We start from the raw sequence: 12,780 nt of genomic DNA, 5'->3' as shown, positions 1-12,780 counted from the left end.
ATTACACAGTCCTACAACTTGCCAACCTGAAAAAGAATCATTTATACCCACTCTCTGCTTCCTGTTAGCCAGCCAATCTTCTCCATACTTTATTTTCTGCATTAACTTTTGATGTGGTCCCTCTCAAATGCCTTGTGGAGATTTCAGTAACCTCTGTTCGGAGCCAAGCACTTGACAGCCCACAGCTTAGTCAAATTACAGTCAGTCCTGCTATAACACGTGTTCCATCAACATGAATTGGCTGTAATGTGTTTGACAAATAGAGGATCTCTGTTTCTAAATCATGAACTTGTGTTGGCTATACCGCGATTCGTTTAGAGCGCATATGCGTCGACATCACGATCGTTTCCAGGGCTTTGTCGTGAAGCGCTTTATATGAGAGGTGCAGTACAACGTCCTTTTCCATTAGGTCATCTTGACATCTCTTTCAAGGTCAAGTGTTAAATTATTTTCGTATCATTATTAGATATGAATTAAACACTTATTCAAATTGTGCTATCCTGTGTTAGGCCCTTGACTGATTTTGAGTGAATTTGTTCTTTTGTTTTGTTCTGCCCCCAACGCCACTTCTCCTGGAGAACCTGTTATTTCTATTGCATAATTTCCTCTAATGCGGTGTTGTGCAGGATTGAAACTATATCGTGTTACAGCAGACCCGATTGTACGTGTAACACTACCCTGATGATTGTGGTTTGCCCGAGTTCCTCCCTCCCCTTCCATTTCCTGAATTATTGCTGCGTCTTGTGTTACTCGCATACTCTATCATGAAAACTGATTCAAAATATCTATACAGTTCACGTGCCATCTCCTTTTATTTTCCATTTAGAAAGTCAGACTGGAGAATTAAGAGGATCAATGCTTGCTTTAATATTTTTTCACCTCTTTAAATATTTATGGAAGCTCTTGCTTTCTGAATTTAGATATCTGGTTAGTTTTTTTTTCTTTTACTTCATCTTTCCTTCTTTAAGTTTTGATCTTTCTTTAATATTCTGTCTAATCATCTGAGCTGCCACTTCTTCGCACAGTTATGGTTTTTCCTTTTTGTTCACACTTCTTCCTAGTTAACCAAGAATGTTGTCTGTCCTTTTCGATGTTGGAATGCATCCATTCTATCAAGGGGGAGAAAAAAGACCATGTTCCAAAATAGCCCCATAAATGTCTGATGCTACATCTCTTTAGCCTAATCTAGTTCATTTTGGTCAGCTTTGCTTTCATATCCTCCATAATTGCCATTATTTAAGTTTGTAAGAAATAGCCCCTGACTTATTCCTTTCTTCTGTAACTGAATGTAAAATTCAACTATTGAAGGTTATTACCACTTTACCAATGAGATCTCTAGCCAAGTCAAGTGCAAGTGGAGGCCAGGTTCAAACAGTAGAATGAACATGTAAAATCTCAAACATCCCACCTGTCTCTTCCAGCAACATCTGCCCCAACTGTGATAGCTACCACAGACCACACCTCCAAAGTGGAAGAAAGTCATTCTGATTCAAGGAACTGCTGAAGATGGCAAAGAGGAAAGTTGTCTCAATTTGGGCAATGGATGAAGCAAACCAGCTCACTGCTACTTTGCAATAAACATGTGGCATTCTCCATGAACAAGATACTGCCATTCCGCCAAACATTTTTATCTAGCACAAAATGAGCCATGTGATAGACCTGTCAATATGATGCCAGGCATATAACCTGTACATCTGACTTGCAGACTGTATCGACCACGTTCCATTGACTTTGCATAGGCAACACGCCGACTGCACTCAGTCACTATTGGCCATTTTTGGGGATATAGTCCAGTACTAGATATAGTTCTGCAATTGGAGAACACTTAAAAGAATTCATGCCGTACTGGAAACCAAGATTCATTTGGCCTGCAGTGTTTCATTTTCATATTGCTCCCTTTTTGATAACAGAAGAGTTCATAAAGACTAGAATTGTTGCTAGAAACCCAAGCAAACACCTTGATCAGTTCCTTGACCAATTGGTCTACTTGGTAGAATGTTAATGTATCAAGCTACATCCTCATGTGAACCGTCATTGTGTCTGGGGATACATAGGATACGTAGGATACATAAGCCATGGAAAGTGCAGAGTTACTCCCACTCCCCTGCCAAGAGTCCTAGAACAATACAGCTCGGGAACAGGCCCTTCGGCCATCCAAGCCTGTGCAGCCATATTTTGCCCCTCCGTTCTAAAACTGTCTTCACTGACAGAATCCATGTCCCTCTATTCCCTTCCTGTTCGTGTATTTGTCTAGGTGCTTTTTGAATGCTGCCATTGTGCCTGCTTCCACCACCATCTCTGGTGACACATCTCTGGTACTCCCCATCCTTTGTTTGCAAAACTGCCCTTGCATAACTCTTTTAACAACCCCCCCCCCCCCCCCCCCCCCCCCCGCCCAATCAACCTTGCACCGTGAACTTGTGTCCCATAGTAATTGACCCCTCCACCTTGGGGAAAGTGCCTCATACTTTCCACTCTATCCATGCCATTCACAATCTTTTAAACTTTTAGGTTGCCTGTCAACCTACTGTGTTCCATTGTAAACAAATCCAGTCTCTGACCTTTCTTTTGTAGCTAAAATCCCCAAGCAATATCCTGGTAAACCTTTACTGTACCATCGCCAAAGCATCCAAATCCTTCTGGTAGTGTGGTGACCAGAGCTGTATGCAATATTCCAACTGTGGCCTAACTAAAGTTTTTTTTATATAAAGCTGCAACGTAACTTGCCTATCCGTATATTTCCCCTTTCCAATGCCAGCAAGCACGCCATAATCACTTTTTATGACCTTCTCTATTTGCACTGCCACCTTCAGTGACCTATGGACCCATCCACCCAAATCCCTCTGCATATCAATACTCCTAATGGGTCTGCCAGTTGGTGTGGACTCCCTGTGCTGAATGGCCTGCTTCCACCTGGGATTCTCTGAAGTCTAATATTGCCTGCTCTCTGGTTGGCTGTAGGAAAGTTTGTAAGAAGAACAGATTCTAAGACATTTTATGAACTTTGTATAGACTGCTTTTTGCCTGACTCTTCCAGATGACATGCTGTTATCGCCACTTCTTTCTGACAAGTTCTCATTATCTCTTGCCTTATTTCATCTGACCGGGTGGAGGCTGGTAGCAGGCCTGTACCCCATTCCCACATCACTTCTTGCCTGCGTCATTTCTACTCCAACTGCTTCCACATCTTAGTTTCCCTCAACCCTCGCTCCTTTCCAGATCCACCCTTCCACCTTGTCGACTTGGCTAGTGATTCCTAAATGACTGCAAGATTCAGGTTCTGATCCACCTTGTCCTGCAGCCATATCTGTAATGGCTACTAGATTGAATGACTATTACATTGCAGTTTGCACGCTCAGCTCACTTGTTTACAAGGCGATGTGCATTTGGATGTTGAACATTTAACTTTATCCTCTTATTCTGCAAATTCTGGTCCTATTTGGTGGTTAACCCTTAGATTTATATGCCATCAGTTAGTTGATTATTTCCTGTATTCTTTGATTACTGCATCTTCTCAAATTTGCCTCCATTATACTGTTTAAAATCCTCTGTACTTCCCCCATTATGTTTGGCAGGAACACTGATCCCAACATGATTTAGATGGAGACGCTGTCTACTGTACAGATGCCACTTTGCCCAGTACTGGTACCAGTCCCTCATGAACTGGAACCCACTTCCCTCGCACCAGTTTTTGAGGCACACATTCTTCTCTTTAATTTGATTTTTCCCTATGAAAGTAGTATTGTAGAGACTGACTGTCAAAGCTCTGTTTGTTTAATGCCTAGTCTCTCATTGACGATGCAAAACCACCTTTGTGTGGCCTATGTCCTTGGTACTTTGGTAAACCACAATGATGACTCCTTGAAATTTGTCGGCAGACATTGTGACCCTGGTTGCAGGAACAGCAACTCATATTCCGCTTGGGAACCCTGCAGCCCAATGGTATCAATGTGGACTTCACAAGCTTCAAAATCTCCCCTTCCCCCTACTGCATCCCAAAACCAGCCCAGCTTGTTCCTGCCTCCCTAACCTGTCCTTCCCCTCACCTATCCCACCTCAAGCCGCACCCCCATTTCCTACTTAGTAACTTCATCCTGCTCCCTTGACCTGTCTATCCTCCCTGGACTGATTTATCTTTCCCTACCTCCCCACCTACACTCCCCTCACCTTTTTACTGGCTCCCATCCTGCCTCTTTGACCTGTCTGTCTCCTGTCCACTTATCTTCTCCTCCTATCCGTCATCTATCCGCATCCCCCTCTCTCTCCCAATTTATTTCAGAACCCCCCCCCCCCCCCATATCTGAAGAAGGGTCTAGACCTGAAACATGAGCCGCCTTGCTCCTCTGCTGCTTGACCTGCTGTGTTCATCCAGTTCTACAGCTTGTTATCTCAGATTCTCCAGCATCTGCAATTCCTAATATCTCTGACTCTGGTATCAGGCAGGCAGCATAGTGGTCTGAACTTCTACTGCATGCTGTAGAAAAATTTTCAGTATTCCCCCCCCCCCCCCGCTTCTATTTGAGTGACCACCTACTGTGCTGCATTCCTTCTTGCTCCCTGCTCTTGAATGGATTCCTGTACTGTGGAACCATTGTCACTTAGCTCATTCACCCTGGGGTCATGGACCTCCTCTAGACCAGCTGCAAGAACCTCAGCATTGTTGAACAATTACAAATGCTTAGGCTCCTGTGCACCTGTCCTCTGGGTCCACTTACCTGTCTTACTCGCAGTTACACTCCTATCCCTGAGCACTGTCCAAATCAGAAGATCCAACCCTGAAGTGTGATTATCTTAAACGGGCTGCCTCTTGGCATGGAAAGTCCAGTTAATCAGGTATTAATTCCTTTAGTTTGCCTGCCTCTGATGTCAGACCTTGAGCCTACATATGATGAGCCTGACAAGGATATTGAAGAAGGCATTTGGTATGCTTGCCTTTATTGGTCAGTGCGTTGAGTATCGGAGTTGGGAGGTTGTGTCTGTACAGGACATGGTTAGGCCACTTGTTGGGATATTGCCTTTAGTTCTAGCTTCCCTGCTACAGGAAGGATGCTGTGAAACTGCAAAGGTTTCAGAGAAGATTTACAAGGATGTTGCCAGAGTTGGAGGGATTGAGCTACAGGGAGAGCCTGAATAAGCTGGAGCTATTTTCTCTCCAGCATTGGAGGCTGAGCAGTGACCTTAGAGGTTTTATAAAATCATGAGCATGGAGAGGGTAAATAGACAGACATGGTCTTTTCCCCAAGGTAGTGGAGCCGAAAATGAGAGGGCACAATTTTAACGAGAGAGAATACATACAAAATGGACCTGGGGGGCAATTTTTTCACGCACGGCGGGCAGCATGTGTATGGAGTGAACTGCCAGAGGAAGTGCTGCAGTCTGGTACAGTTATATGTTTTGACAAGGCACCTGGATGGGTATATGAATAGGAAGGGTTTAGAGGGAAATGGGCCAAATGCTGGCAAATGGGACCAGATTTATTCAGAATATCTGTTCAGCATGATGAGTTGAACTAAAGGGTCTCTCACCATGCTGTACGTCTCTCTGGCTCTGAAACTCTTATAATTCTTGATCCTACCCTTGGATTCTTTGAATATTTTCAGAATCCCAGTCCTCTGGTACTTGATAACAAGGCTGAACACAGCAGGCCAAGCAGCATCAGAGGAGCAGAAAAGCTGACGTTTTGGGCCTAGACCCTTCTTCAGAAAAAAGAAGGTTACAGTGTAGACCAGTTTGATTACTTTGTTTAATTTTGCTTTGCTAAAGTTATTATTTTCAATAAATTTCTAAGTGTTTTGCTTTAAGATACAAGCAAGTGTCTGGAGTTGGTTATTTTAATCAATTTATTTTAATTGATTTAAGAACTGTGGATACTGGAAATCTGTAACAGAATTATAAATTACTGGAGACAATCAGCAGGTCTGGCATCATCAGTTGAGAGAAAGCAGAGTTAGTGTTTCAGGTCCAGTGACCCTTCTTCAGAACTGATGGTAGCTAGAAATTGTGTGTGTGTGTATATATGGTGAAGATGGAGAGGGGGTGAGGAGTAAATGATAGGTGCAGTTGGAGCCCAGAGAGAGAAGGAGCAGTTGGGCAGACAAAGGAATGGATAATGGTCAGCCTGGGAGAATCAATATCTGCTAATGAGGGCCATTAGCTGATAATCGATTTATGTGTAGTAACAGTCCATGTGATGATGGGGGTTGGGGGAAGGACACTGAGCAAGGTGTTTAGACCCTAAAATTATTGAATTTGATTTTGAGTCCTGGAGGTTGCAGAATTCTCAAGTAGAAAATGAAATGCTGTTCTTCCAGCTTGTGGTAAGCTTTGCTGGAGCACCGCAGCAAGCCTGAGATACATGTTGGTAAGGGGACAGGGTGGTGTGTTGAAGTGGCAGGCAACTGGAAGATCAGGGTCACTTTTTCAGGCAGAATGTAGGTGTTCCGCATTGCGGTTGCCTAGTCTGTTTTGTCACAGTCATAGAGCTGCACACATGGAAATGGACCCTTCAGTCCAACTGGTACATGTTGACCAGATACTCTAATCTAGTCCCATTTGGCCCATATCCCTCTAAACCCTTCCTTCATATTCGTACACTCAGTTGCCTTTCAAATGTAATTGTACCAGCCTCCACAACTTTCTCTGGCAGCTCATTCCTTACATACACCACTTTTTTGTGTGGAGAAAGTTTCCCCTTAGGTCCCTTTTTTAAATCTTTCCCCTCTCAACTTAAACCTCTGCCCTCTAGCTTTTGACTCCCCTACCCTTGGTGGGGGGGGGGGGGGGGGGGGAAAGACTCGGCTATTCACCCTATCTAGTCCCTCGTGATTTTGTAAACTTCTATAGGGTCACTCCTTAGCTTCTGACACTTGAGGGGAAATATTCCCATCTTATTCAGCCTCTTTGTATACCTTCAACCCTCAACCTGGCAACATCCATGTGAATCTTTTCTGAAGCCTTTGAAGTTTCACAATGCTTCGTATGGCAACGAGCCCAGAATTGAACACAGTATTCCAATAGTGGCCTCACCAATGTCCTGTATAGCCACCGCATGACCTCTCACCACCTATACTCAATGCACTGACAAATAAAGGTTTCCTTTTGAGAGAGAACCACATTGTGAGCAGTGAATACAGTAAATTAGATAGTGAAGTACAGGTAAATTCCTGCTTCTCTTGGAAGGTGTGTCTTGGGCCTTGGATAGTGAGGAGGTTGGAGGAAACGGACAGCTGTTATATCCTCTGCAATCATAAGGGAAGGTGGCATGAGGTGTGAGGTGGTGTTGCAGAGTGGAGGAAGAGTGGACCAGGGTGCCCTGGAGGGAACTGCCCCTGTGGAAGGCTGACAAAGGAGGGGTATGTGTTTCTGGAGGTGACAGAAATGGCAATTGGTGATTCTTTGGCTGTGGATACTGGTGGGAAGACAAGGACTGGGGGTCCTATCGGTGTTTATAGGAGGGAAGAAAAGGGAAAATCTCTTGTTAGTCAACAAAAGGACCATTATAGGAATGGATAGAGAATTGACTGGAAACAATGGGTCCTTTTTCAGGTTGACTACCTGTGACCAATGGGCTTGACCCAGATCAGTGCTGGGATTGCAACTGTTTACAGCATAGATAATGACTTGGAGAAAGGAAACAAATATATTGTAGATGATACAAAAATAGGTGGAAAGGCAGGTTGCGATAGTGATACAGACAACTTAGAGTGCTAGTGATAAGTTAAGAAAGGGGCATAAAGTTGGCAAATGGAGTATAACGTAGAAAAATGTCAAGTTGTTTGTTTTAGGAGTGAGATGAATAGAACAGAGCTGTAATTGGTGGAAAAAAAAATGTAGAAACCTGCAACATGAAGGGCCTTTGAGGGTATTTGTGCACAATAATCAAAACCAACAGTCAGGTGCAGGAGGTAATTGGGCCAGCAAATGGAATGTTGGCTTTTGTTTCAAGGAATTGGGAGGAGAAAAATGGGGAACTCTTTCTTGAGCTGTATAAGCTGCTGGTGAGACCATATCTGGAGTGCTGTGAGCATTTTTTTGGTCCCCTTACTTAACACACAGTATTATTTCATTGGAGGTACTTCATTGAAGGTTCACCAGGATGGAAGGATTGTCTTAGGAGCAAAGGATGCACAGGTTGGGGCCCTATTAATCAGAATTTAGAAGAATGAGAGATGATCTCCTTAAAACCTTTTGGATTATAGAGTCATCGTCATAAAGTCACGTGGCATGGAAGAAACGGATGCTTCAATCCAAATCGCCCCTGCAGACTGGACAACCAAATCTGGGACCTCTTCTCATTTGTTGGCATTTGACCTATATACATCTAAACCCTGAGTGTTCATACACCATCCAGACACCTTTGTAAATCTAGTAATTGTATCCATCTAAGGGACTTGACAGGGTAGGTGGGAGGGGGTGGTGACGGTGATGGCCTCGTGGTATTATTGCTGGACTGTTAATCCGGCCAGGAAATATTCTGGGGTGACTGGTTTAAATCCCATTGTGGCAGATGGTGGAATTTGATTTAAATTAAACAAAACACACATCTGAATTAAAAACCTAATGATGACAATGAATCCATTGTTGTTTGTCAAGCAATTGTTCACTATTGTTCTTTTTAAAGAAGGAAACTGGCATCCTGACCTGGTCTGGCCTAAGTGTGACTCTAGCATCGTGATGGATACTTAACTGTACAGTTAGTGACAGGCAATAAATGCTGGACTAGCCAGCAATGTCCTCATTCTGCAAATAAATTTTTTTAGAAAGTTTCCTTTTGTGGGAGATTTTAGGACCAAAAAGTGTAGTCTCAGAATAAAGGGGCACCAATTTAAGACTGGGATGAGGAGCAGTTTCTTGTTTGGGTTGAGATTATTTGGAATTCCTTTCCACAGAGAGCTGTGGGGACAGAATCCTTGTGTATATTTAATAAGGTTGAAATAGACTGATTCGTGATCAATAGAAAATCACTGGTTACGGGGAAAGGGCAGCAAAGTGGATGTGAGCATGTCAGACCGAATGGCAGAGCAGGCTCAAGGGGTTGATCCGAAGGGTCTAGGCCCGAAACGTCAGCTTTTGTGCTCCTGAGATGCTGCTTGGCCTGCTGTGTTCATCCAGCCCCACGCTTTGTTATCTCAAGGGATTGAATGGCTTACACCTTTTCCTGGTTCTAATGGTCTTATGGGAGAAGTTGGGAGAAATTTTGTGTTGAGATTTCTTGGGGTTTGACCACGCTATCAGTGATGGAAGCTGAATTCATAGGGGCTTTTGAAATGAAAGTGAAATATATTTGAAAAGGACCAGGGACTAGGTGAAAAGTGCAATTCTTTGTATGTTTGGAGGAAGTGTTGATAAAAGGAGGAAGATATTTTAACTTCATGCACCTGCCTCAGTGAATCACTTAATTGCAACATATTTTGTTAATTTATAAGTAAATTCTGTGTTTTCAAAACAAGTTGGTTTGTTCTGCTTCCAGACTTCCACAGTTCTTTGCTGTTCCTTTATCTGTTGCTGATGATGACATAAAGAAATACAAAGGAAAAGGAATTCCTGTAAGTTTGCTTATTGTTTCTTCTAATTGCCCAACCTTAGGTTTAATTGATGTTAGTACTTTCCTATGTGTGATGTATGTTTTGTAAATCTCTCAACAGTTCACTGATTTTCTCAAAGGCTTTGAGGAAATTGAGTAGGTTGAACTTTTTTTTTCATTATTGCATGTACACAGAATGGGTAGATGTTGGAGCACTTAGAATGTGATAACTTAGCACAGAATTAACAACAATGCCACAACATATGTTAGCTTGTAATGACTTCAAGAATCTGTTGAAAAAAGACTATGTATGAGTACTGGGGGAAAAAGTTTAACTTTAGGAAGGCTGATGATGACTCCCAGTGATTTTGAATTTACATCTCTCCCTGTGGCCTCCCCTCCCTAATTCTAAATTCATCCAATCCTGTGACCCTCTGATTTCTATTCGCATCCAATTTTGCCCCTCCCCCTCTTCTAAAGGACAACAGAGGGCTACAGCTGCAGCCCTGATGGGTGTAGGATTAGTCTCCACACCTGTTTTCCCCCCTCCCCAACTATCTTTCCTCGAGTGGGGAGACTGCTTTGCTTTGCTTTGTTGTACTAGTTTTATTTTGGCCCATTATTCAAAGCCTGAATACCAACTGGAAATCCTAGTATGTGCAGGAAAGATAATTTGGCAGACCAGGGGAGTAGCTCTGCAAGAAAGATCTGTTTGACCAGCACAGAGCTATCATTGCCAAGTGAAGGCGAGCTGGGGGCATCTGAGGCTATGGAGCCCATCCAGTGATCATTTCAAAGAACTGAACCATTGTAGTTTGTCACAATTTCCCTTCAAAAATGTTTTCGGGTTCTAGGTCTAAACTGGCACGATGCATTAGATTGTGTGGGCCTGTGTGTCTCTGTTCCTGTGTTCACTGCTGATTGAAGATTCCACTCCATACGTGTAACTTGCTGCTTACAATCCATTCCACCCTGGGCTCTCCACCAAACTCTTGTGCGTTGCGCCCTGCCTTTTTAGCCATTGTTGTTTGAAGTACCTTTAACTACCAAATCCTACATTCTAATCCTCACTCCTTAAGCCGTCGTCCTTCAAAAGCAAACAGAAATTGTTTAAAATTCTTAGCATATCAGACAATATCTGTGGTGAAAGAAAGTTAACATTTCAGTCTAGTGACCGCCTTTCAAATTCCATAATTTATTGCCTTATCGCGTGATGGCTGATTTCCTTTTTGTTTTTGAAATGCCAAGGGTCCTATTTCTAAAATAAAGATCCCATGTAACTGCAGAAGTCCCCAATGAAGTGGACTTCAGACAGATATTTAGTTGTATGTGTTGCAAGTCAACTGTCTCCATCCTTGTTTTAAATTTGTACGTTTTATCTACCCACCCACCACCACCACCAAATAAAAGTGTAATACATTTTTATGATGTTTCTAAATTGTCCACATGCAGCTTTGGTGCTGGTCTCATCCCAGTGGTTGTGCATTGCTGAAGATGACAGCTGTCCCTGAAGCAGCTGATGACAGTGCTTCACAAATGGAGAAGGGTTGGATTGAAAGGTTAGTAACTAATCTGTTAATGATACACATTTGGAGTTCACATTTGGAAGGGTGTGTTTTGCTGTATAATGTGTAAATTAATTTTTTACATTCTTCCTGCCGTTGTACTTCCAAGTGTGGTCAATTTTGTACGGTGGTAAATGCCACACTGTTCAAACATGTCTAAGTGTAAATACTTAGTTGCATTCTGTATGCACTGTCATGACTGGAGAATATAAAGCAGGGTCAAAATGGATGTACACAGCTCAGTACACAGTTCATTATTGCCTTGGGTGCATAGGGTACTTCTGCATGTGTGACACCTCTGGCCTTTAGTGAGTTTTGAGAAGATTTGTAGCTCAGGTTGAGTTTTTGGATGTGAGTTTGCTCGCTGAGCTGGAAGGTTAGTTTTCAGACATTTCGTCACCATTCTAGGTAACGTCATCAGTGAGCCTCCGATGAAGCGCTGGTGTTATGTCCCGCTTTCTACTTAACTGTTTAGGTTTCATCACCAACCCAAGGAAACCTAAACAGATAAATAGAAAGCGGGACATAACACCAGCTCTTCATCGGGGGGCTCACTGATGATGTTACCTAGAATGGTGAGGAAATGTCTGAAAACTAACCTTCCAGCTCAGTGAGCAAACTCACATCCAGAACCTCTGGCCTTTCTCAGGGGATGTTTGATGTTGAAAGTTTAGTGTCAATACTCCAAGTACCTATTGAAATTTCACTGCTTACTTCCACGTGGACTTGTTGGGCTGCAGTGTTTTTCTAAGAGGTAGTCTCTAATGCACAGATCTGTATGGCTCTTGTTTAGACTGCCCTTGTCATTTATGTTGAATATTTTTGCTGTTTATCCTGAGTGTTCTCTATAGAAGATCTACTTGTGTTTCTGTAATCAACCGTACAGGTGATGTTACCTGGCTGAAATATATCTGTTTTTACGTGGCATACAGGAACTAGAAACGCATTCATAAGTTCATTGAAATTTGGAGCATGTTACAGGCAGTGACATTAATTTCACCACTGATTTTTGAGATGACTTTGCTAATCTGCATGAGCAGATCTCTTGTCATCTGACGTTCTAGTACACTGATGCAATAGGGCTTTTTAACATTTTAAAGTTTTCAAAGATTTGTAGTTCAGGGTGTGGATGAAGTTGTAGACATGCTCGCCGAGCCAATGGGTTTGGTTGCAAACATTTTGTCACCCTGCTAGGTAACATCATCAGTGTGCCACTGAAGTGTCAGTGTTCTGTGCTGCTTGTTATTTGTATGCCTCAGTTTGCTGGTGAGTTTGGTACCACTTCTTCTGGTTTTGTTGCTCAGTGGTATGGACACCGGGTCTAATTTAGTGCATTTGATGGGATTCCATTTGGAATCCCAGGTATTTCCTGGCCTCTGCTTGGCTTGCGCAACTATGGAAGTGTTGTCCCAGTCAAATTCATCTCCTTTGTCAGTGTGTAGTGAGACAAGTGAGAATCGGTCGTGAGTCTTGGTTGCTAGTTGGCGTTCATGTACTTTTATCAGGAGTTTTCTTCTAGTTTGGCCTATGTGGTGTTTCTCAGTCCTTGGATAGTATTTTTCTTACCCTAGTTTTGCTGGTTTTGGGTATGGGATTCTGTACGTTTGTCAGTTTGTGGGCTACTCTGATACCCAGAGATCTGAGTAATCTTGTCATCTCTGAAATGTCCTTGATGTATGGTAGGGTGATTAG

The 12,780-nt window shown here is 42.9% G+C and overlaps 1 protein-coding gene across 2 annotated transcripts in view; it reads left to right on the top strand.

The window, feature by feature from the left end:
* mtmr12 (myotubularin related protein 12) overlaps positions 1 to 12,780 on the top strand; it is a 79,080-nt gene that overhangs the window by 37,983 nt on the left and 28,317 nt on the right. For both annotated transcript variants that reach the window (XM_048531256.2, XM_048531246.2), the window contains exons 8-9: positions 9,470 to 9,545; positions 10,976 to 11,082. In XM_048531256.2, coding sequence (XP_048387213.2) covers positions 9,470 to 9,545; positions 10,976 to 11,082 — 183 coding nt within the window. The remainder of the gene's footprint in view (positions 1 to 9,469; positions 9,546 to 10,975; positions 11,083 to 12,780) is intronic.

The sequence above is a fragment of the Stegostoma tigrinum genome, chromosome 1 (genome assembly GCF_030684315.1).
Source record: "Stegostoma tigrinum isolate sSteTig4 chromosome 1, sSteTig4.hap1, whole genome shotgun sequence".
NCBI classification, from domain to species: domain Eukaryota; kingdom Metazoa; phylum Chordata; class Chondrichthyes; order Orectolobiformes; family Stegostomatidae; genus Stegostoma; species Stegostoma tigrinum.
Note: the sequence above shows the minus strand (reverse complement) of the source record. Positions and strands in the feature narration are given on the sequence as shown.